Source organism: Abramis brama, assembly GCF_963993115.1.
Source record: "Abramis brama genome assembly, chromosome: 13".
NCBI classification, from domain to species: Eukaryota; Metazoa; Chordata; class Actinopteri; order Cypriniformes; family Leuciscidae; genus Abramis; species Abramis brama.
The window spans coordinates 2,012,326-2,037,325 of NC_139975.1; the positions used below are offsets into that span (position 1 = coordinate 2,012,326).

A 25,000-nucleotide genomic window follows, 5' to 3' on the forward strand; every position below is an offset into this window, starting at 1 on the left:
CTTGTAGATTGGAACGTTGTCCAGCTGACAGGGAACGTTCTGGCAAGGTTACGAACAAACGTTCCTCCAGTAACATTAATAAGAGTTATCTGGTATTATACATCGCTCATGGAATGTTTCAGTTGGACGTTCATGTAACAGTTTTTAAATGTTACTTCTTGTTTCGGAATGTTCCGAGAAAATTCAAAAGTAACGTTCTCATAATGTGTGATGAATGGAATGTTCACGTAACGTCTTTAAAACATTTAAAAAGGATGGCTCGGAGAGGAGAGCATGATGGGAAATAGGCGGATGATCAGGAAATGTTTCATTCATTCGGTCCGCATAAATTCCACAAGTTTCATAGATACAAATAAAACAAATCTTTTTGAAATATAAACAGAAATATTAGATTTATAAACATTTTCAGGATAGATGTTCTCAGCTGACACTGAACGTTCTGGAAAGGTTCTGGACAAACGTTCCTCCAGTAACATTAATAAGAGTTCTCTGGTCTTTAATAATGTTCTCAGAACCTCATATTATACATCGCTCATGGAATGTTTCAGTTGGACGTTCATGTAACAGTTTTTAAATGTTGCTTCTTGTTTCGGAATGTTCAGAGAACATTCAAAAGTAACGTTCTCATAATGTTTGAAGAACATTCAAACATTTCAAAAGTTCTTCCAGAAACATTAACAGAATGTTCGTTCAGAGTTATCTGGTCTTTAATAACGTCATCAAGACTTTATACATCATTTATGGAACATTTTAGCTCGTCGTTTTATTCGTCTAATGTTTTTTTAAATGTTCAGAGAACATTCAAAAGCAGCGTTCCCATAATAGACTTTATAATGTGCCTTTAATAGAGTTTCTTTGTCTTTCTGAACACAAATGAGATATTTAGCACATACATAATGACCATAAGCTCCATATAAGTGCTATAGAACTAAATGATATCAAACTATATTCGTATCAAACTCGTGCTCTAGTTATGTGTGTGAAAAACAGACCCAAGTTAAAACTGTCAGTACGTTCTTCTCTCTCGTTTAATATACTAACAATGAACCAATGAAGTTTCCTTCCCTCTTCCTCCTTTTAAAACAGTGTTTTTAAAGTGCTTTACATAAAACATATGAAATATCATAAGCAGTAAAAATAAGAATATAATGTTGTTACTCTGAAAAAATAATGTTCTTTCTACATTTACTGGAGAAGCAAAATGACTGAAGATAGTAAGTCTTGTTTAATGAAAAATGTATAAAAATTAGATGAGCTTATGAGTAAAACAAGAACAAATATCTGCTAATAAGGAGCTTTATGGTCGCTATTTAAGTCCTAAATATATATACATATATATATATATTTTTATTTTTTATTTTTTTATTTTTTTTTATGTTCAGAAAGACAGAAAATCTCATTGCCAACCAAAAAATATATATATATATATATTCAACAAATGTCATTCTTTCCATCCTCCTGGTCTCCTCTAAATCTGGCCGGTGTAAGGAGTGGACGTCTAGCTGTAAAACAGGGAAACAAACCCCACAATAATCACACAGTAATAATCCTTCACGCACTCAGAATATCCTGCGAGGAAGAAGATCAAACTCTTTGTGCTTCTCCGGGACGTCCTGGGGTTTATCCGCTCTCTGTCGGCTTTGTGTAATTAATGAGTTTATGATTTATGCACATAACTAATAACAAACAGCATCATAAATAAAAAGCAGCTCTCTAACGAAGATCCTCATAATTACCCAAATGGGAGTCATAATGAGCAGGAAAAATGCATCAGAAAACTCTGGAATGATGAAATATGAAAGACGCCGTGTCTTTAGCTTTATGGCGTTGTTTATGATGACACTCGATGAAAAGCGACAGCTCTGTAAACCGAGAGAGCGAGGGATGATTTCACTGTAAGACCAACAAACACACACAGAAAATAACAGTGATCTGGCAGATGCGCATAAACACTGCACTAATTCTGCTTCAACACACAGACGACACAAATAAACATGTTCCCAACGCAACATCCTCAGATCCCACACCACGGGAATATTGCTTTCTGAGAAACCACGGCTTCACTCCCAATGAAAAGACTGTCATCATTTATTTACACTCATGTCATTAAATCATTGACATACTATTATAGTTTTTATTCATATTTTATTTACACTTTTAGTTCACTTTCATTTTTATATGGCTAAAATGCATGAATGTAAATTTTTACATATTCCATTTTTATTAAATTTTTTGTTAGTTTTACAAAGAAAACTATTATTAATAGTTTTTTTAAATGTCTATATAGTTTTTACGAATTTTTATTTCCATTTTAGTTATTTTAATACATCTAGTTAAACTAAATGAAAATGAGAAATGTTATGTATGTATATATATATACAGTGAGGAAAATAAGTATTTGAACACCCTGCTATTTTGCAAGTTCTCCCACTTAGAAATCATGGAGGGGTCTGAAATTGTCATCGTAGGTGCATGTCCACTGTGAGAGACATAATCTAAAAAAAAAAAATCCAGAAATCACAATGTATGATTTTTTTAACTATTTATTTGTATGATACAGCTGCAAATAAGTATTTGAACACCTGAGAAAATCAATGTTAATATTTGGTACAGTAGCCTTTGTTTGCAATTACAGAGGTCAAACGTTTCCTGTAGTTTTTCACCAGGTTTGCACACACTGCAGGAGGGATTTTGGCCCACTCCTCCACACAGATCTTCTCTAGATCAGTCAGGTTTCTGGGCTGTCGCTGAGAAACACGGAGTTTGAGCTCCCTCCAAAGATTCTCTATTAGGTTTAGGTCTGGAGACTGGCTAGGCCACGCCAGAACCTTGATATGCTTCTTACAGAGCCACTCCTTGGTTATCCTGGCTGTGTGCTTCGGGTCATTGTCATGTTGGAAGACCCAGCCTCGACCCATCTTCAATGCTCTAACTGAGGGAAGGAGGTTGTTCCCCAAAATCTCGCAATACATGGCCCCGGTCATCCTCTCCTTAATACAGTGCAGTCGCCCTGTCCCATGTGCAGAAAAACACCCCAAAGCATGATGCTACCACCCTCATGCTTCACAGTAGGGATGGTGTTCTTGGGATGGTACTCATCATTCTTCTTCCTCCAAACACGTTTAGTGGAATTATGACCAAAAAGTTCTATTTTGGTCTCATCTGACCACATGACTTTCTCCCATGACTCCTCTGGATCATCCAAATGGTCATTGGCAAACTTGACGGGCCTTGACATATGCTGGTTTAAGCAGGGGAACCTTCCGTGCCATGCATGATTTCAAACCATGACGTCTTAGTGTATTACCAACAGTAACCTTGGAAACGGTGGTCCCAGCTCTTTTCAGGTCATTGACCAGCTCCTCCCGTGTAGTTCTGGGCTGATTTCTCACCTTTCTTAGGATCATTGAGACCCCACGAGGTGAGATCTTGCATGGAGCCCCAGTCCGAGGGAGATTGACAGTCATGTTTAGCTTCTTCCATTTTCTAATGATTGCTCCAACAGTGGACCTTTTTTCACCAAGCTGCTTGGCAATTTCCCCGTAGCCCTTTCCAGCCTTGTGGAGGTGTACAATTTTGTCTCTAGTGTCTTTGGACGGCTCTTTGGTCTTGGCCATGTTAGTAGTTGGATTCTTACTGATTGTATGGGGTGGACATGTGTCTTTATGCAGCTAACGACCTCAAACAGGTGCATCTAAATTAGGATAATAAATGGAGTGGAGGTGGACATTTTAAAGGCAGACTAACAGGTCTTTGAGGGTCAGAATTCTAGCTGATAGACAGGTGTTCAAATACTTATTTGCAGCTGTATCATACAAATAAATAGTTAAAAAATCATATATTGTGATTTCTGGATTTTTTTTTTTAGATTATGTCTCTCACAGTGGACATGCACCTACGATGACAATTTCAGACCCCTCCATGATTTCCAAGTGGGAGAACTTGCAAAATAGCAGGGTGTTCAAATACTTATTTTCCTCACTGTATATATTGCATAAAACATTTGTATAAAAATGTCACCTTTTTTCAAAAATAAGTTAAGTCTGTGGCAACTATTAAATTAAGTTTTAGTTTCAGTTATATTAATTGTAATACAGTTAATTTCAGATAATTTTTTTATTTTTATTCAATTAATAAAAATGCTTTATTTAACCCCAGTTCATAGCATGATCTCCAGCAGGTCACATAATATATGTGACCCTGGACCACAAAATCAGTCACATGGGTCAATTTTTAGAAATTGAGATTTATACATCATATGAAAGCTGATTAAATAATCTTTCCATTGATGTGTGGTTTGTTAGGATAGGACAATATTTGGTCGAGATACAACTATTGTAAATCTGGAATCTGAGGATGCAAAAAATCGAAACATTGAGAAAATCTCCTTTAAAGTTGTGCATTTATGTTGGCGATTGTGCTGCATTCACTCACAAAAATACATGTTTTATATATTTATGGTAGGAAATATACAAAATATCTTCATGGAACATGATCTTTACTTAATATCCTCATGATTTTTGGCATAAAAGAAAAATCAATAATTTTGACCCATACAATGTATTGTTGGCTATTGCCACAGATAAACCTGTGCGACTCGAGACTGGTGACGTGATCCAGAGTCACATATATATATATATATATATATATAGAGAGAGAGAGAGAGAGAGAGAGAGAGAGAGAGAGTGTAAAAAATGAAGATGTTTTTGACATAAGTCTGTGGCCAGGCAGGATTTTGAGTGAATAACAACACAAAAGTAGAAGTACAGCTTCATATGACCTAGTTATGATACTTTCATAATACAGAGATTCGGCTAAACATCTCCTTTTGCTATTAACTGAAGAAAGAAAGGCTTGGAACGACATGAGGGTGAGAAAATAATGACCGCACTTTCATCCGAGCCTGAAGTAACCCTCGAAACGAAAAAACCCAGCAGGAGTCGGCCAACGTGTGACGATGGTATTGAGTTATCTGAGCGAGCCGCCTGAGAATTCATATTCACGGCCCAACATAACATCCATATGGAAGAGATTAGCATCGGTAAGCAGGTTTCTTTCACTCCAACACTAATTTTTAGAGGCTGTTTGAAGGGTTTTCGGACACACAATCCTGGCGACTATGCAAACACTGAAATAACATTCACACACACACACACGGGTCGCTCGACAGATCAACTCCAGATGACCAGTGAACGAGGACACACACCTAAAACACCTGAAGCAGGTCTGAGATCAGGAATAAGCGGATCCAGACGTGACGACGGCCGATGATCTGAGGAGCCGTCTCGGGTTACGGGTCACAAATCTGATGCATTTAAGCACTTAAAGGGTTAGTTCACCCAAAAATGAAAATACTGTCAGTAATTACTCTCATGTTGTTCAACCCCGTCAGACTTTCGTTCATCTTCAGAACACAAATGAAGATATTTCTGATGAAATCTGAGAGCTGTCTCACTCCTCCATAGGCTTCTAGGTAATCGAGATCTGCCATCCCAGAAAAGTTAGTAAAGACATCGTTAAAATAGTCCAAGTGACTACAGTGGCTCAACCTTAAGTTTATCAAGCGACGAGAATACTTTTTGTGCGCAAAAACAAACAAAAATAAGGACTTTATTCCACTCTTGATGTTCTTCTGTGTTTCTCTGAGTGAGTTCAGTAGTGTAACAGCAGCGCTTCTGTACGTCAGAACGGAGGCTCACTATTGGCCGACACTGGTCATGTGATGCGTGTGATGCTGGCCAATAGTGAGCCTCCGTTCTGGCGTTGATAAACTTAAGGTTGAGCCACTGTAGTCACTCGGACTATTTTAACGATGTCTTTACTAACTTTTCTGGGATGGCAGATCTCGATTACCTAGAAGCCTATGGAGGAGTGAGACAGCTCTCAGATTTCATCAGAAATATCTTCATTTGTGTTCAGAAGATGAACGACAGTCTGACGGGGTTGAACAACATGAGAGTGATTACTGACAGAATCTTCATTTTGTGTGAACTAATCAAGTTGTTTAAAGCAGAAACTCACTTAATTTTAATACATATGTAATAAAACTAGACTTCATATCTTCAGTCATGTTTCTTCTCCAGTAAATGTGTCTTGATTTCAGAATGTTTAGATATTAGTGCTGGAAAACGAGACAGAAACACTGAGGAAGAACATGATTTTTGTAGTGTGTGATGATGTCACACTGATGTCGTTCAGACCGGCCAATCGCAGAGAGGTATGATGAGAAATAATAAGCATATCACTGTCACACACAGACAGAGACAACACACACACACGAGTTCATTAGAATTCATCAAAATTGTGCAATAATAATAATAATGCAATATGACTTTTAATGATATATATATATATATCTGTGCGCTGCGTGTTTCAGAGCGAAGCGCGGCACTGCTAGCATCTCCTGATCCGCTGTGTTTGCAGCGTCTCGTTCGCAGTAATTCTGCAGTGAGTTTGAGTTTTTATAATGAGAAGCGTTTATAAACCGTTTGCCGACAGAAGAAAAGCTTTAAGGTCTTCCTGACACTTCCACCAAAACTAAAGCTTGATGGTTTAACGTTTCATAAATGAAGAAGTCAAGACATAAATACTAGCGTTGCACTTTTCTCTTGTTCTGTAAAATAGAATTATTATTATTATTATTGATAAAACTGTATAGTATAAAGTTATTATTTCAATAGTAAAGTATATTTCTTACATTGCTTAATATTTAGATTTTTTATACAAATATATATATATATATATACTGCATATATATCATTTTTTGTGCAAAATTCTGCAGCCCTACAACCTCTTTATTGCATTTTATATTGCAATTGCAATTTTTATCAGGAAAATTGCAATTTGATTTAAAAACAAAAAATCTTTTTAGCTTATTTCATATTTAAAAAAGTGTGCAGTATATATAATTATGTAACGTAAATATCTAATAATTATTATGAAGCAGTGCTGTGATTGTAAACTAAAACTATTCAAAACTGATTTTGTTAAGTGCATAAAGCTTCAATTAAAAAAAAAAATATATATATATATATATATATATATTAGAAATTACGAATTGCCAAATTCAATAATGAAAAAAGTTTAAGCACTAAAACTAAAACAGAAGTTAATCAAGCTTATATAAAAATATTTTAAAAAATGTATTTAAAAAAAAAGACAAAGGCACATAACAAAATTAGGCCAATTCAAAACATGGATAAATCTAATACCAGTATATAAATATTACCAAAATAACACTGTAATGAAGTAGTTGTATTCTCATATATATATATATTCATATTGTGGTGTTAATGAAGCTTTGACGCAGGATGGTGTGACCCTGAACTCAAATCAGACTCAATCGAGTGCGTTTGCTCACGATGTCACTTCCTGCAGGCTGACCCACAATCAGCACAGCAAACACACCCATAAATCACTGTCAACACACACACACACACACCCTCACGCTGAGACAGACAGACAGGCCGCGAGAGAAAGACAGAAAGCGTCGGGAGACACAGTCATGCTGATTCTGTAAAACTGCAGCTCAAAACACACGCAGCTGCTTTCAATTACGCAGCGAAACACACAAACACACACACACGCGTCTGCCGCTGTTCGCATTCAACCTCGTTTCTCTGACTCTTTAAAGTCGGACTGTTACAACAAACATTCGTTTCTATGTGCGCAAACAAACCCGATCGTTTCTCAGCTTGTGTTCTAGAGAACTGTCGTTAGTTAAGTCAACTATTGCTCGTAGAGACGCGATCAAACCTCTCAACTCTTCACGCGTGTTGAACTGAAAACACACACTGAATGCAGAAATGCACATTTGAAAGTAAGGAATAGCATTGAAATGAACTGAAAGCAATCATGCTGCATTCATCAAGACAAACTATAAATGCTGAGACGGTAAAGCCTTGTTTGAAAGTTTTGAAAATGTCTAAAAAGCATGCAAGTTTTATAGAAAGTGAATTTTTGTGGGTCACTGTGGAGGAACACTTCATTTCCCAGAATGCATTAGACGTGTGAGTCTTCCTGTCATTCCAACTCAACTTCCTGTGGACTGCGGCCAATTCAATTCACATTCAAACTCATGAACCAAAAAGAGACCATTCTTAAATTCTGGACTTTGCTCAAAATATGCAAACGATACCAACGTCTCAATATGATCTCAAACATTTCTCATCAAATTAATTCATTTTAATGCTTTATACTCTTATTCTTGTTCTTTATGGGCATCAATGGTTCCATAAAGGGGTCATGAACTGAGAAATCAAATATTCCTTGATGTTTTGACAAGATCATTGTACTATAAAAATATCAGAACACAAAACTTCCTCCTCAGTCCAAAAACAGCTTTTATTGAAACTAAGCTCAAATGTTACATTATGATGTAATAGTGTGACGAAAGAAGACCGACGCCCACTTCTACATCATTTCCTCTTTAGCCCCGCCCACTGATTCAGTAAATACAAGAGAGACGCAAACAGCAACAAAACCATAAAGATGAGGATCTGAGGATTACAAGGTGTTTTGAAGAGTCTTTGCATGAGGTTCTTTTCAGAACTGATCAGTTAAAGTCCTGCAGTCAATCATTAAAACTCATCTTTGATCACCAAAATCACATATTTAAACGTTTTTCTTGAAAAAAAATGTCTTCATGCCTTAAAATATCTTGAATGTAACTCGACACCCTTGCCTCATTTAGTATACGCAGCTCTATGAATATGCAAATGAGCCCCGCCTCCACTCACTCACTCAGCTCAGAGATCCACTGGTTGACGATCACACGTTGATCTGATTGGTTACAAGGTAGTTTGTGACGTCAGAAACACCAGCAAATGAACCAAAGACCCATTCAGAACGACGGGTTTTCGATTAATATGAATTAAAAAAGGAAATTAAAAACATAAAGACTTGACAAAATCCTGCCCTCAGAATTCACCCATCAAACCCAAACATCGCAGAGAGCGTTTCTGATTGGCTGATTCTTTTACTGTCACAGGTGTGATGCTGCACGCAACCCGTTTCATGTAGTGACGTACACACACACACACAGAGAGAGAGAGAGAGAGAGAGAGAGAGAGAGAGAGAGAGAGAGAGAGATGGTTTAGAAAGGAATGTGTCTATCTATCTGTCCAAACCCTCCCACTGCTGAAAGAGAAAAGAGAGAAAGGGAGTAAAGAGGAAGAAGAGAGACGGTAATCAGCCTTAAATCAGTCATATGAGAGAAACCACACACACACACACACACACACACACACACACGCACACACACACACACACACACACCAACAGCAGCAGTAGACAGAATGAAAAGAGCAAGACATCAAAACTGTCTGCATTTTTATATTTCTAAAAAACGATATTTTTATACCAAACGAGGACGTCATTTGACCCCAAAATGCGGTTAAGTAGGTATAAACACACTCACTCACTCACTCACTCACACACACACATACACTCACACACACACACACACACTCACACACACACACACACATACACTCACACACACACACACACTCACTCACACACACACATACACTCACACACACACACTCACTCACGCACACACACACACACTCACGCACGCACGCACGCACACACACACACACTCACTCGCACGCACACACACACACACACACACACACACACACACACACTCACTCACTCACTCACTCACTCACTCACACACTCACTCACACTCACCCTCTCACACACACACACTCACTCACTCACTCACCCTCTCACACACACACACTCACTCATTCACACTCACCCTCTCACACACACACACACACACACACACACACACACTCACTCACACACTCACTCACTCACTCACTCACACACACACTCACTCACTCACACTCACCCTCTCTCACACACACACATACACACACACACACGCTCACTCACTCACTCACTCACTCACTCACACACACACACACACACTCACACTCACCCTCTCACACACACAGACACACTCACTCACTCACCCTCTCACACACACACACTCACTCACTCACTCACTCACTCACACACACACTCACTCACTCACTCGCATGCACACACACACACACACACTCACTCACTCACACACACACACACACACACACTCACTTACTTACTCACCCTCTCACCCTCGCACACACACACACACACACACACACACACCCTCTCACACATACACATACACACCCTTTCACACACACACACACACACACTCACTCACTCACTCACTCACCCTCTCACACACACACACACACACACACACCCTCTCACACACACACACTCACTCGCTCACTCACACACACACACACACTCACTCACTTACTCACCCTCTCACACACACACACACACACTCACTCACTCACTCACACTCACCCTCTCACACACACACACACACACACACACACACACACACACTCACTCACACTCACCCTCTCACACACACAGACACACTCACTCACTCACCCTCTCACACACACACACTCACTCGCTCACTCACTCACTCACACACACACTCACTCACTCACTCACTCGCACGCACACACACACACACACACACTCACTCACTCACTCACTCACTCACACACACACACACACACACACACACACACTCACTTACTTACTCACCCTCTCACCCTCGCACACACACACACACACACACACCCTCTCACACATACACATACACACCCTTTCACACACACACACACACACTCACTCACTCACTCACCCTCTCACACACACACACACACACACACACACACCCTCTCACACACACACACTCACTCGCTCACTCACACACACACACTCACTCACTCACCCTCTCACACACACACACACACTCACTCACTCACTCACTCACACTCACCCTCTCACACCCACACACACACTCACTCACTCACACACTCACTCACTCACACTCACCCTCTCACACACACTCACCCTGTCACACACACTCACACCCTATGATGAGTTATTCCAGCTCACCGTATCACAAACGGTGAAACCTCCTCGCAAACACAAAGCACAGAAAACCAAACAGTTTTGGCTGTAATTACTCGCGCTGCTCTCGAGAAGCTATTTTCAAAACTCTAACACAAAGCACATTTCATCACAGCGAGCCGGCCCGCGGAAACAAGGAAAAAAGCCCACTTTATAAAGGCGAATCATCAAGCCTGTAATAATATAACATTTCTCGGTTCCAGTTGAAATTTCCAAAACACACACATATATATGGAATCACATTTGTTTTTCATTTGAGCAAGAGGCCTGCGCACACAAACCCACAAGCCCAGTGTAGAATTTCATCTGGAGTTTAACTCTATCCCTCGAGGGAGAGTTTAGCGGGAGCGTCGCAACGTACCAACAGAACGTGCAGATTACGTTTCACTTCTCGAGATCTCACTCCGCTCCTCCTCACTCAGACTCCGCTCTGAAAGAACATTTCTATTCACTGGGACTTAGAGGGTCAGCTGAATTTAATGGTCACTTATTGCCAGTTCAGGCACAAAGCCGGGTCTCTGGGACCACCCTGCTCCGACATCGCCTGTGGCGTAAAAACCCGGATAATTCCCTCTCTCGCTCAGTGGGAGACAGGTATCCGAGTCCCACACGCGGATCCACAACACTCATTTCCCTTTTAGCCGCTTTATTTACCCAGAAAACCATTACAATAAGAAAGAAACAAACAATTCCATCCCGCCGTTTCTTGTTATTAGGGGTTTTTTCAGCTGCTTACACACGGTTTCACAACTTAGCCTCTTTTTTTTTTTTTTTTTTTTTTTTTACTTTACACACAAATCCCAAAATGTTTTTTCTTGACAAAATGGCACTCAAACCAATCAACTAATCTTAAATTGGGTTTTCTGAGTAAACAAGTAGTATGTGAATAGTACAGATTACTAGATTTTTAAGACATTGCCGTTTTTTTCAGTTATTTTCTTAACTTAGCCTCTTTTTTTCAAAACTTTACACACAAATCTAATTATTGCACACAAAACCTATTTACTACTTTGCCTTCTGTTGAAACCACATAACTGTGATTTCTTGTTGCATCACTGCTTCAATAGGAAGATAATTATAATGATATAAATGAAGTTCCAAGTGTCTAACCAAAGCGAACACTGATCATCATAATGGTGAGTCCAAACAAAAACATTTGAGGAAAATCAACATCAATCTATGAAGTCAGCTTATGTGATGTTCTCTCATATTATTCAGTTGCATTGACAATTCAACATTCAAGATGACTTTGGGAAATGAGTGAATGCAACTAGAGAAAGAAGAGGAGGAAATGAGTGAAAAGTCTATTAAGAATTTTATGTACCAAAATATCTCTTCATTCACTGATGTGTCCAGGTCGCTCTCACTCACCATTATATGTTTGCAAATGTAAGTACATTTTCTGCCATCTTTGCAGGACTGTGATATGAAGAGTGTGTGAAGTAACATATTTTAGCAACAGTGTGAAAGTGAACAGCTCATAACAGGCACAATGCCGGTATAAACATGAATATCTATTGGTACAATATGAGTCACATGACTAAACTTACGTCATCGTTTTTAAATACCTCCGTCTTGACAGTCCACACTACAACGCGAAAACGGCGTTTTCACATTTATCCACTTAAGCATTTTCAAAAAGCTTAGTTTTCATTAATAAAAACAGTGTGACTGAAGGCCAAAACGCAGAGAAAAAGACGCGTTTTCAAACAAAAACGTATTAGTGTGGACAAGGCCTAAGAAACAAACAAACTATTCCATCCTGCTCTTTTGTGTTATTAATATCTGCAATCACGCTGTCCTGGCGTCTGATTTGTTAAATTTGTCGCTGCTGATAAGAAAGATCAGTCCACTAGTCTATATTTTACCCAGGATTCCCCCTCTCTCTGTTAGAGCGACTCTCCAGTCTGAGATTAAGGCCTGTGCTCTCTCTGAGCTGAAACAATACAGCAAGCCTGCCAAAAAACAAAGCCCACATTCTCAAGTGCAAAGCAATTTATACTTAATACAACCCAGATCGGCTAAAAAAGAACAGGGGGAGGGAAGAAAACGGAGGAACTTTAGTAATGCACGTACGGTTTAGCTGGATATTTTCGCTCAGGTTTTTCCACCACATTCACACAAATGACTTCAGCACATGTTTCAGAATCAAAAGTTTTGGATCGGTAAGATTTTTTATGTTTTTAAAAGAAGTCGCTTCTGCTCACCAAGGCTGAATTTATTTGATAAAAAAAACAGTAATATTGTGAAATATTATTCCAATTTAAAATAATATATTGTAAAATGTAATTTATTCATGTGATCAAAGCTGAATTTTCAGCATCATTACTCCAGTCTTCAGTGTCACATGATCCTTCAGAAATCACTCTAATATGATGATTTGATGCTCAACAAAACATTCATTACTATTATCAATGTTGAAAACAGCTGTGTAAACATTTTCAAGGATTCTTTGATGAATAGAAAGTTCAAAAGAACAGCATTTATCTGAAATAGAATCTTTTGTAACTTTATAAATGTCTTTACTGTCACTTTTGATCAATTTAATTCATTCTTGATGAATAAAAGTATTAAAAAAAAAATAAAAAAAATAATAAAAAAATTCTTACTGACCCTAAACTTTAGAATGGTAGCGTTTAATGTTACAAAAGCTTTCTATTTCAGATAAATGCTGTTCTTTTGAACTTCATATTCATCAAAGAATCCTGAAATAAAAATGTAAATATGTGTTTTCAGCTTTAATAATGATCATAACTGTTTCTTGAGCATAAAATCATCATATTAGAGTGATTTCTGAAGGATCATGTGACACTGAAGACTGGAGTAATGATGCTGAAAATACAGCTTTGATCACAGGAATAAATTACACTTTACTATATATTCATTTTTTATTCAAATATATATATATATATATATATATATATATAAATATGTTTATTATTATTATTATTATTATTATTATTTTTTTTTTTTATCAAATAAATGCAGCTTTGATGAGCAGAAAAGACTCTTTCAAAAACATAAAAAATCTTATCGATCCGAAACTTTTGACTGGTGGTGATATTGTACATTCCCTTAGATTTCCTTTCACACAATATGGAAGAACCATCAAAATCAATCACTGACACCAACAAAAAAACAGAAACTCACCTCGGCGTGTTGCGTTCTGGGCTGGCTAGCGTCGGATTCGATGGCGTACACGTCCAGCAAGTACAGATCCGAGCCTTGCTCCCGGTCCAGTTCGGCAGCCGTTTGGATCATCCCGGTGTGGCGTCCGATGGTGAACAGTCGGCCCGCGGCCTTCCCTCCGCTACGAACCGAAACTATAAAAAACTCCACCTTGGTGCCGGTGCCACGAGGACTGGAGGCATCCAGAGAGATAACGTTGGTTCCCGGCGGCTGGCCTTCCTTTAAATTGGTGATGTATTTGGGTTGGGAGAAAACCGGGCCATCCGTACCCTGAAGGAGTATCGTTAGCTCCGTATGTGAGGTTTTGCGATCCGTGCCGTGATCCGTAGCCGACACAGTTAAACTATAGATGAGCTTTGAGGGAACGAGCTGAGATGCTAATCTGATATCTCCACTGTAGCGATCCATTATAAACGTGTCTGAATCTCCTCTTACAAGTTCGTACTCCACCTCTCCATTCGCCCCTTCATCTGGATCAAAAGCGATCACAGTTGTCAGAATGGATCCGATCACGATGTTAGATTCTGCAACTAGTGCATTCTGGGAGATAAACGTCGGGATGTTGTCGTTTTGGTCCGTCACCCATATAGTGACATTTTTAAGAGCGAAACGGCGAAACTCGGATGGCACGGCTTGGTCGGTGGCTTTGATTGTAAGCTCAAAAAGGTTTGAGAACTCTCTGTCGATGTTTTTATTCGTGTAGATAACGCCAGACGAAGGGTCTATGCTAAAGTGAGCACCCCTGGGTGTCTGCTGGACGATCGAGTACTCAAGCTCGCCGTTGATATCGGCGTCCGTGTCGTGAGCCGTTATAGTCATAACCGAGGTTGAGAGCGGGAGGTTTTCAGGGATTGACTTAAAAATGTCACCTGGTGTAAAAACAGGAGGGTTGTCGTTAAAATCCCTCACGTGGATTAAAACCGGAATTGAGGAAGACTTGGACGGCCTTCCGTTATCTTTAGCCGTCACGTTGAGTTTGTAAAGGGACTGAGTTTCATAGTCAAGTTTCTTGACTAGGAAGATGCTGCCGGTGTTGGGACTGATGCTGAAAGTGCCGTGGTTGTTTGTAGCAGAAATGCTGTATGTGATTTCAGCGTTGGATCCCGAATCAGAGTCCGTGGCGGTTATCGAGGCGACTAGCTCTCCAATCCGCATGTTCTCCAGCACATCCACTGTGAGGGTTGATTTGGGAAAAGACGGAGAGTTATCGTTATCATCCAGAACGCTGATGCTCAGCACACAAGTGGATGACAGAGGTATAATCCCAGAGTCCTCAGCTATAATTTTAAGGGAGTAAAAGGGCGTCGACTCGAAGTCTAGTTTTCCCACTAGCGTAACCTGACCAGAGCTGCCATCAATGCTAAACTGTTTTTCCTCATTTCCCTCTATTATGTCATAGCGAACAAGTCCGTTTTTATTCTCATCCACATCTGAGGCAGAGACTCGGAGCAGTTGCGTCATATTTGGTGCAGATTCAGAGATTGAGCCCTGGTAAATGTCTTTGGTGAACTTCGGTGGGTTGTCGTTGATGTCTTGTATGTAGACTTGAACTTTAGCCTGGTCTTTGAGAGGCTTGGGAAGGCCTTGATCAGAAGAAACGACTGTGAAACTGAACACTGAAGCTCCTCTTTGTCTCATGAGAGATTCACGGTCAAACTGTAGCGTGCTAGTCAACACGCCCGTAATGGCGTTGAGCTCGAAATTCAACTGTGGCGTTTCAAAGGAGTAACGGACTTCGCAGTTCGGCCCGAAGTCTTTATCCTCAGCGAAAACACGCCCAACGAGAGATCCTCGTTCCCGCTCTTCCTCGAAGTGAAACACGTAATTAGTGCTGTTGAAAAGCGGGCGATTGTCGTTGACGTCGTCGAGGAGAACCGTCACATTAACGCTCGCGCTCAGCGACTCGACGGCTCTGTCTTTGGCCACCACTAATAAACTATACCGATCTTGTACTTCTCGATCCAAATCTGCTTTAATATACAACTGTCCATCGGGGAAAATCCCAAAAACGTCGTTCGTGTTCCCGCTAGTGATGTCATACACAATTTCCCCATTGAGCCCAGAGTCTTTATCACTGGCCTCCACTTTAAAAAAACGACTATTTACCGGCTCGGATTCCAAGATGGTGACTTCGTAGGAGAGCTGGTCAAACACTGGCGCGTTGTCGTTTACGTCGTACACGCTAATAGTGAGAATAAAGCTGGATGTGCGCTGAGGGACGCCGAGGTCAGAGGCCACGACCTCCAGCTGGTAGGAACTGGTTGTGACCTCTAGGGGGCCGGTGAGAGAGATCAATCCGTGCTTTTCGTGAATGTGAAACAAACCTTTAGGGTTTTGTTTGAGGCTGTACACGATCATGCCATTTGTGCCCTCATCCGGATCCGAAGCTTTCGCCTGGAATATATGAAGACCGGCGGCCCAGTTTTCAACAGCGCTAACGTGCTCGACAGCATGAATAAAACGAGGTGCGTTATCGTTTAAATCTTTCACTGTGATATTAACTACCGCTTCCCCTGTAACCTCCCCACTCCTAGCGATCACCGTTAGCTGGTAAAACGCCTGTTCTTCTCTGTCTATAACACCCGAAGCTATGATCTGCCCAGTGCCGCGTTTAACGTCAAACAAACCGCGTTGGTCGCCTGAAGCGATTAAATAAGTGATATTAGTGTTCAGATCTACTGTTGTGGCCGATACAGTGCCAATAATGCTATCAATCGCCACATTTTCAAACATAACAAAGCTGTATTCGTTCTGACTGAATACGGGAGGGTTATCTTGCGTATCTATAACCGTGATCGTGACTATAGCGTGTGTTTGCGAACGCAACCCGCCTCCGTCGGTCGCAGAAACCTGCAGCTGATACGCGGTTTTTTCCTCTCTATCAAGTGGCACTAGAGTCGTGATTTTACCAGAGTTGCTGTTAATGTGAAACTTGTAGGAGTCACCAGCAGTGATGGCGTATTTAACAGTGCCGTTGCGACCCAAATCAGGATCGGAAGCGGTTACAACACTCACGAATGAGCCGGACGGCTCGTTTTCTTTAACATTAGCGAAATATTGCACGGGGTAAAACACCGGGCTGTTATCGTTAACATCTTTCAGTGTGATATTGACTTTGCAGTTGGAGTAAAGAGGAGGCGTTCCTGCATCTGTGGCTTTGATGTACAGAAGATAAGAGCTTTCCTCTTCTCTATCTAACTCAGTTGCTGAACTCAAACGGCCTGAAATCGCATCTAATCTAAATTGATTCTGAACGCTAACAGGGGTTTCTGTGTCAAATGAGAATCGGATCGTGCCGTTCGACCCGAGATCCGAATCCGTCGCAGACAACACCACAAGCTCGGATCCGACAGGGGAATGTTCGACTAACGAAACGTGATATGTGTTTTGCGTAAAAGTAGGGATTTGATCGTTAACGTCTGTTATATTCACAATCAATTTGGTGTAGGAGATTCTCGGCTGCAGGCCTTGGTCTTTAGCGCTGATATTTAGCACTATTTGAGATGCTTTTTCTCTATCGAGTTCTGCCGCACTGGTCACCAAACCACTGTTCTCGCTGATGGCAAACCAACCCAAACTGTTTCCAGACACAAGTGAGTAACGGAGATTGGCGTTCTGCCCAGAGTCTCCATCTGTAGCCGAGACCCCTTTAATGTAACTGCCTTTGGGAATGTCTTCGCTTATGTCTACTTTATACACAGCTTCCTGAAATATAGGCGGATGGTCGTTAATATCATTCACAAATATAACCAAACTTGCGAAAGACGAGCGAGACACGGGCTTGCCGTTATCTGACACTGAAACAGTGAGGTTGTATGAGGAGATTCTCTCTCTGTCTAACACACTTGCTACTTTGATTAGACTCAGATTTGGGACGGGCGAACTGTGAACGTCAAAGTGTCTCTGCTCGTTTCCACCGAGTATCGAAACCGTGATATTACCGTTAGCGGTGGACGAGTCTGAATCAGAAACGGTCAATAATGCTACGACCGTCCCAACTTGTGCGTTTTCATCCACCGAAGCGAATTTGGACGTTGTAGGGAAGTAGCGAAATTTAACAACAGGGTCGTTGTCATTAACATCAAGCAATTTGATAGTCGCTTCAGACCTGACTGAGAGAGAGGGAATGCCGTTATCTACAGCATGGATGGTTAGGGAATACTCTTTCTTAGTCTCATAATCTAACCCGTCCTTTATAATAACAGTCCCGGCTTTAGGGTCAATCTGAAATGGAGTTCCTTCATCTAAAGAATATGTAATATCAGCATTCGCACCCTCATCCAAGTCTGTGGCTGATATCTGAAGTACACTGGAGCCAATGGCAGAGTCCTCAAACACACTGGTCTGGTACTGGTCCTGGTCAAACGCAGGCGGGTTGTCATTTATATCCTGAATTGTGACGTTTACCTGCAGGTACCCGAACTTTTTAGGTTCTCCTTTGTCTTCAACCTGGATTAGGAGCTGATAGAAAGGGGTTATTTCTCTGTCAAGCCCTCCTGTGGACACGAGGTGCAGAAACGCGCCTTCACCGCTCGGGTTAACGGTGATATCCAGGCGAAATTTATGCTGATCGTTCCCGTTAATGATTCGGTAAGTCGTGTGATCCACTCCATTGGTCCCGATGTCTGAATCCGTCGCGGTGTCTAATATAACCTGACGCCCGTTGCTCGCGTCCTCTTTAAACGACACCACGATCGACGCGTCGGGAAACACGGGCGCGTTATCATTAATATCCAGAACCACGATGCGCACTTCAGTTGGGTAAGTCGGCTGACTGGATAAAACCACAACATTAATGATATTACTCGGCAAAACTTCTCGATCGATCACTGAGGACGTGTATATGACGCCCGTCGTGGCGTTGATGGAAAAAAGTTTGTGTTGTTCGCTGAATCTGTATGTGAAAGTGGGTTTGGTGTTGATAGTGCCCACATATGTGCCCACTGGCTGCTCTTCCAGAACCTCAAACTCCTGCCGAACTTGACTGGATAAAGAATAGCGCGATAAAGTCCATAAAACGAATAAAATGAGGTGCAAAGTGTCCATAGATGTACCTGAACGCGCCATGATCACAGATCCAGTCAGGGTTTCTCCAAGCCTGATACATTCAACTCACATTTGCATTGTATCCAAAAAAGAAAAGAAAGAAAAAAAAGATGAATATGTATCCAAATGTATCCGCGTTTGGTGTTTTAAACAAACTTAAGGTAAAGTTGAGTTCTTACTGTTGTAATTCCACAGGTTTAATCCTTCAAAAATCCTTTTACGGGAGGAAAAAGAGTTCATTCGCATGCAGTAAAATCCTGTCAGAATTTCACCCTGTAGAACTCAACGCGTTCCTCTCATGATGATGAAGATGATGATGGAGTTTCCATTGTGAGGAAAAAGGAAAAGTTCGCCGTCAGTAAATCCTCAGGTCTCACACTGCACAAGAGTTTTTCCTGAAGGAAATAAAGGAGCTCTAATATTATCCCTGTGATTCTGATACGGGATGTCCCGCGGAATAACGGTGACCAAACTTCACTTTACTGCCCTGACAGAGAACAAAAGCCCGAGTTGCGAAAGTGCCCGCCCTCCTGTCCTGCTATTGGCTCTCTGTGTGAGACCCCGCCCCTCTCTGGCTCCCCTTTCTATTGTAAAGTCATCGCCTCGGCTGCTGATTGGACGAGGAGGATGTCAATCATCGCATGGACTGAATATTACAAACGAGTTGCGCTCCAGGTATTGGATGTACCGTTATGTGCCCACAATAACATTCCCAACTTAACTTAGTTTTTATAACTCTCCAATAAATACATTTATATATTTGGTAAAACTTTAAAATAAGGTTCATTAGTTAACAACATTAATTATCATGAACTGATAATGAACTACACTTATACAGCATTGTATTAATCTTTGTTAATGTTAATTTCAACATTTACTAATACATCATTAAAATCTTGTTAACATTAGTTAATGCACTGTGAACTAACATGAACAAACAATGAATGACTGTATTTTTATTAACTAACGTTAACAAAGATTAACAAAAACTAACAAATGTATTGCTCATGGTAAGTTCATGTTAGTTTATACAGTAACTGATGTTAATGTTATTGTAAAGTATTAAAAAAATGTTTAGCAAATGCTTGTAAATGTTGCTTTTATTTTATTTTATCACTATGATTTTTTTTCCCAATAACTATATTTTAAGAACGTTTTTGGTGTTGAAAATCACAAGCTTAATTTTTTTCACCCCCAATTTCAAGTCTTTTTTTCATATTAGAGTTTCTCATGCTCGGTTGGGAAATGAGCTCTATTAGTTTATTAAGTTACAAACACAATCAGAAGCAACAGTTTCTCAATGAAGCGTCCCTGTAGTTCGAGTCTCCGCAGATTCACCAGCGCGTGGCGCCATCTAGCGGTCAGATACAGTAGTCTAGAGTTTAACAGATGAAGCCTAATCAAGCATTGCAGGGGTCAAAATATCATTTCTTTATTAACTGCTAATATAAAGCTTCTTCTCATCTAAGTGGAAATGAAATGTCCAGCAGATCCGGTTCTCGGACACCATCAGACACTAAATCCGATTATCCGCCTGGATCTGCCCTCGTTCCACTAATCTCCCTGCGTTCAGTCCTGTATCGTTATTCTGTTTGTGCTGATCTTTTAATTGGGCCCGATGCCTTGATGTTTCTTTCCTCTTTAATTAAAAACGTCTGCTGGGTCTGATGAGGCTAATTTTAGCCCATTAATGCAGCATTCATGTTCCACTGACCTACTTGAAGAACAAACAAGTACACAAATGCACCAGGAAGCGTTCGAGACTTTATTGATTCATTGACTAACTGATTTAAAATAGAAATTATGCCTGCTTTTGGGAAAAAACTAAAAACTCACCATGCAAACATACGCAAGAACTGCATCAGTTCAGTGTCGTGCTGCTTTCAAACATCTAGAGTTCAAAACTGTTAAAGAATGCTGGGCTGTTTCAACCCAAATCTGGGTCTAATACGGAAAACCCAGCCGTTGGGTTACTTATCTAACAAACCTGCATTTTTTAGAGTGTGCCTTAGTAAATGTATTTTGTGAAGTCTGTCCTCCAAAATTAAACTTTACAATAAGGTCCCGTTGCTTAAAGACATTTAATGCATTAGCTAGCAATACATTAGTTACAGTAGTGAACAAAAATACAACTGTTTATTGTTGGTTCACGTCAGTTTAGCTCCATGTTATAATTATGTTAACAGATTGATAGTGTAGTTATTGTAAAGTGCTACCATAAAACATCACAATCATCATATTTTAATAATATATTTTTTGAACCAATAGAGAAAATAATAAAACATGTGTAAGATATCATGTGTTTTTGAGTTGTAATGTGACATATAGTTATTAAATATAAAATTTTCTGGCTAAAACAGTGATTTTTGTATGTTACTTTTTTACAGTTTTGCTGTTTCATGATTTTTTGTGCTTTGCATTGCTGAAAATAGGCTGTTTAATGATTTCTTTATGAAAAATTACTCTACGCTGCAAAAAAAAGTCGTTTTCTATAAAAAGATAAAATAAATAAAAATCACAATACATTTACCTGAGACGCAAAATGACTGTTAAGATATTAAGTCATGAAGTGAGTTTGTGTTTAAAACAAGAACAAATATCTGCCAATGGAGTCATAAAAATAATCTTAATTCAAAGGGAAACAAGATTATTGTTCTGACTCCATTGGCAGATATTTGTTCTTGTTTTAAACACAAACTCACTTCATTTTGCGTTTTTCAGAACTTAATATGGTTAATAATTTTGCTTCTCCAGTAAATGTTTCTTGATTTAAGATATTTGTGCAGGAAAACAAGATACAAACATAATTTTTTGCTGTGTGTGTGTGTAGTGACAACATGCCCCGGTTTATTTAAACACGTCTGATCACTCAGTGAACTGACACACACACACACGTTGAGAACTGAACTCACTCAGTGTGTAGACAGAAGCAGTATTGTCGAGTATTAGCTGGATATACGAGCGGCCGCTGTTTGTTTAACACGCATTCAGGGTTTAAACGGTCGTTTTAATTTCCCCTGGATTTTCCCTCGAACACACTCTGTCTTTCCCTCTGAATGTTCCTCTGTTCCCTCTTTCTTCCAAACCGCAGCGTCTCGTTCCTCTGTTACAGGAAATAAAGTTTAATCAGTGAGTGTGGAGAGTCTGAGCGCTGATATATACGACATAAAACACTTACTGTACATGAAGAAACCACAGCGAGACTCTGTTCACTCCACATCATCATCATCATCATCATCATGTGTGTGTGTGTGTGTTTCTGTGCAGGGCTTCAAGGGATAGTTCACTTTAAAATGAAACCTAGCCCTTGATTTACTCACCCTGAACTCATCCTAGGTGTGTATGACATTCTTCTTTCAGACGAACACAATCTGAGTTATATTAAAAAATGTCCTGGCTCTTCCAAGCTTTATAATGGCAGAGAATGGGTATATTTTCTTGAAAGTCCATCAAACCCTATCCATCCATCATAAAAGAGCATCTATCCATCATAAAAGTGCATCTATCCATCATAAAAGAGCATCTATCCATCATAAAAGTGCATCTATCCATCATAAAAGAGCATCTATCCGCATCTATCCATCATAAAAGTGCATATATATCAATCATAAAAGTGCATCTATCCATCATAAAAGTGCATATATATCAATCATAAAAGTGCATCTATCCATCATAAGTGCATCTATCCATCATAAAAGAGCATCTATCCATCATAAAAGAGCATCTATCCATCATAAGAGCATCTATCCATCATAAAAGTGCATCTATCCATCATAAAAGAGCATCTATCCATCATAAGAGCATCTATCCATCATAAAAGAGCATCTATCCGCATCTATCCATCATAAAAGTGCATATATATCAATCATAAAAGTGCATCTATCCATCATAAAAGTGCATATATATCAATCATAAAAGTGCATCTATCCATCATAAGTGCATCTATCCATCATAAAAGAGCATCTATCCATCATAAAAGAGCATCTATCCATCATAAGTGCATCTATCCATCATAAAAGTGCATCTATCCATCATAAAAGTGCATCTATCCATCATAAAAGTGCATCTATCCATCATAAAAGAGCATCTATCCGCATCTATCCATCATAAAAGTGCATCTATCCATCATAAAAGTGCATCTATCCATCATAAAAGTGCATCTATCCATCATAAAAGAGCATCTATCCATCATAAAAGTGCATATATATCAATCATAAAAGTGCATCTATCCATCATAAGTGCATCTATCCATCATAAAAGAGCATCTATCCATCATAAAAGAGCATCTATCCATCATAAGAGCATCTATCCATCATAAAAGTGCATATATATCAATCATAAAAGTGCATCTATCCATCATAAAAGAGCATCTATCCATCATAAAAGTGCATTTATCCATCATAAAGTGCATCTATCCATCATAAAAGAGCATCTATCCATCATAAAGTGCATCTATCCATCATAAAAGTGCATCTATCCATCATAAAAGAGCATCTATCCATCATAAAAGAGCATCTATCCATCATAAAAGTGCATCTATCCATCATAAAGTGCATCTATCCATCATAAAAGTGCATCTATCCATCATAAAAGAGCATCTATCCATCATAAAAGTGCATATATATCAATCATAAAAGTGCATCTATCCATCATAAGTGCATCTGTCCATCATAAAAGAGCATCTATCCATCATAAAAGAGCATCTATCCATCATAAAAGTGCATTTATCCATCATAAAAGAGCATCTATCCATCATATAAGTGCATCTATCATCATAAAAGAGCATCTATCCATCATAAAAGTGCATTTATCCATCATAAAAGAGCATCTATCCATCATATAAGTGCATCTATCATCATAAAAGTGCATCTATCATCATAAAAGAGCATCTATCCATCATATAAGTGCATCTATCCATCATAAAAGAGCATCTATCCATCATAAAAGAGCATATATATCAATCATAAAAGTGCATCTATCCATCATAAGTGCATCTATCCATCATAAAAGAGCATCTATCCATCATAAAAGAGCATCTATCCATTATAAGAGCATCTATCCATCATAAAAGTGCATATATATCAATCATAAAAGTGCATCTATCCATCATAAAAGTGCATCTATCCATCATAAAAGTGCATCTATCCATCATAAAAGAGCATTTATCCATCATAAAAGTGCATCTATCCATCATAAAAGTGCATCTATCCATCATAAAAGAGCATCTATCCATCATAAAAGTGCATCTATCCATCATAAAAGTGCATCTATCCGTCATAAAAGAGCATTTATCCATCATAAAAGTGCATCTATCCATCATAAAAGTGCATCTATCCATCATAAAAGAGCATCTATCCATCATAAAAGTGCATTTATCCATCATAAAAGTGCATCTATCCATCATAAAAGTGCATCTATCCGTCATAAAAGAGCATTTATCCATCATAAAAGTGCATCTATCCATCATAAAAGTGCATCTATCCATCATAAGTGCATCTATCCATCATAAAAGTGCATCTATCCATCATAAAAGAGCATCTATCCATCATAAAAGTGCATTTATCCATCATAAAAGTGCATCTATCCATCATAAAAGTGCATCTATCCATCATAAAAGTGCATCTATCCGTCATAAAAGAGCATCTATCCATCATAAAAGTGCATCTATCCATCATAAAAGTGCATCTATCCATCATAAAAGTGCATCTATCCATCATAAAAGAGCATCTGTCCATCATAAAAGTGCATCTATCCATCATAAAAGTGC

At 39.3% G+C, this 25,000-nt stretch overlaps 1 protein-coding gene across 1 annotated transcript in view; it reads right to left on the minus strand.

Moving 5' to 3' along the window:
* Nucleotides 1–19,693, minus strand: part of fat4 (FAT atypical cadherin 4) — a 109,794-nt gene extending 90,101 nt beyond the window's left edge. The window contains 1 exon segment of the mRNA XM_084132595.1: nucleotides 14,149–19,693. Coding sequence (XP_083988721.1) covers nucleotides 14,149–19,254 — 5,106 coding nt within the window. The 5' untranslated portion in view covers nucleotides 19,255–19,693.
* Nucleotides 19,694–25,000: the final 5,307 nt, after the last annotated feature.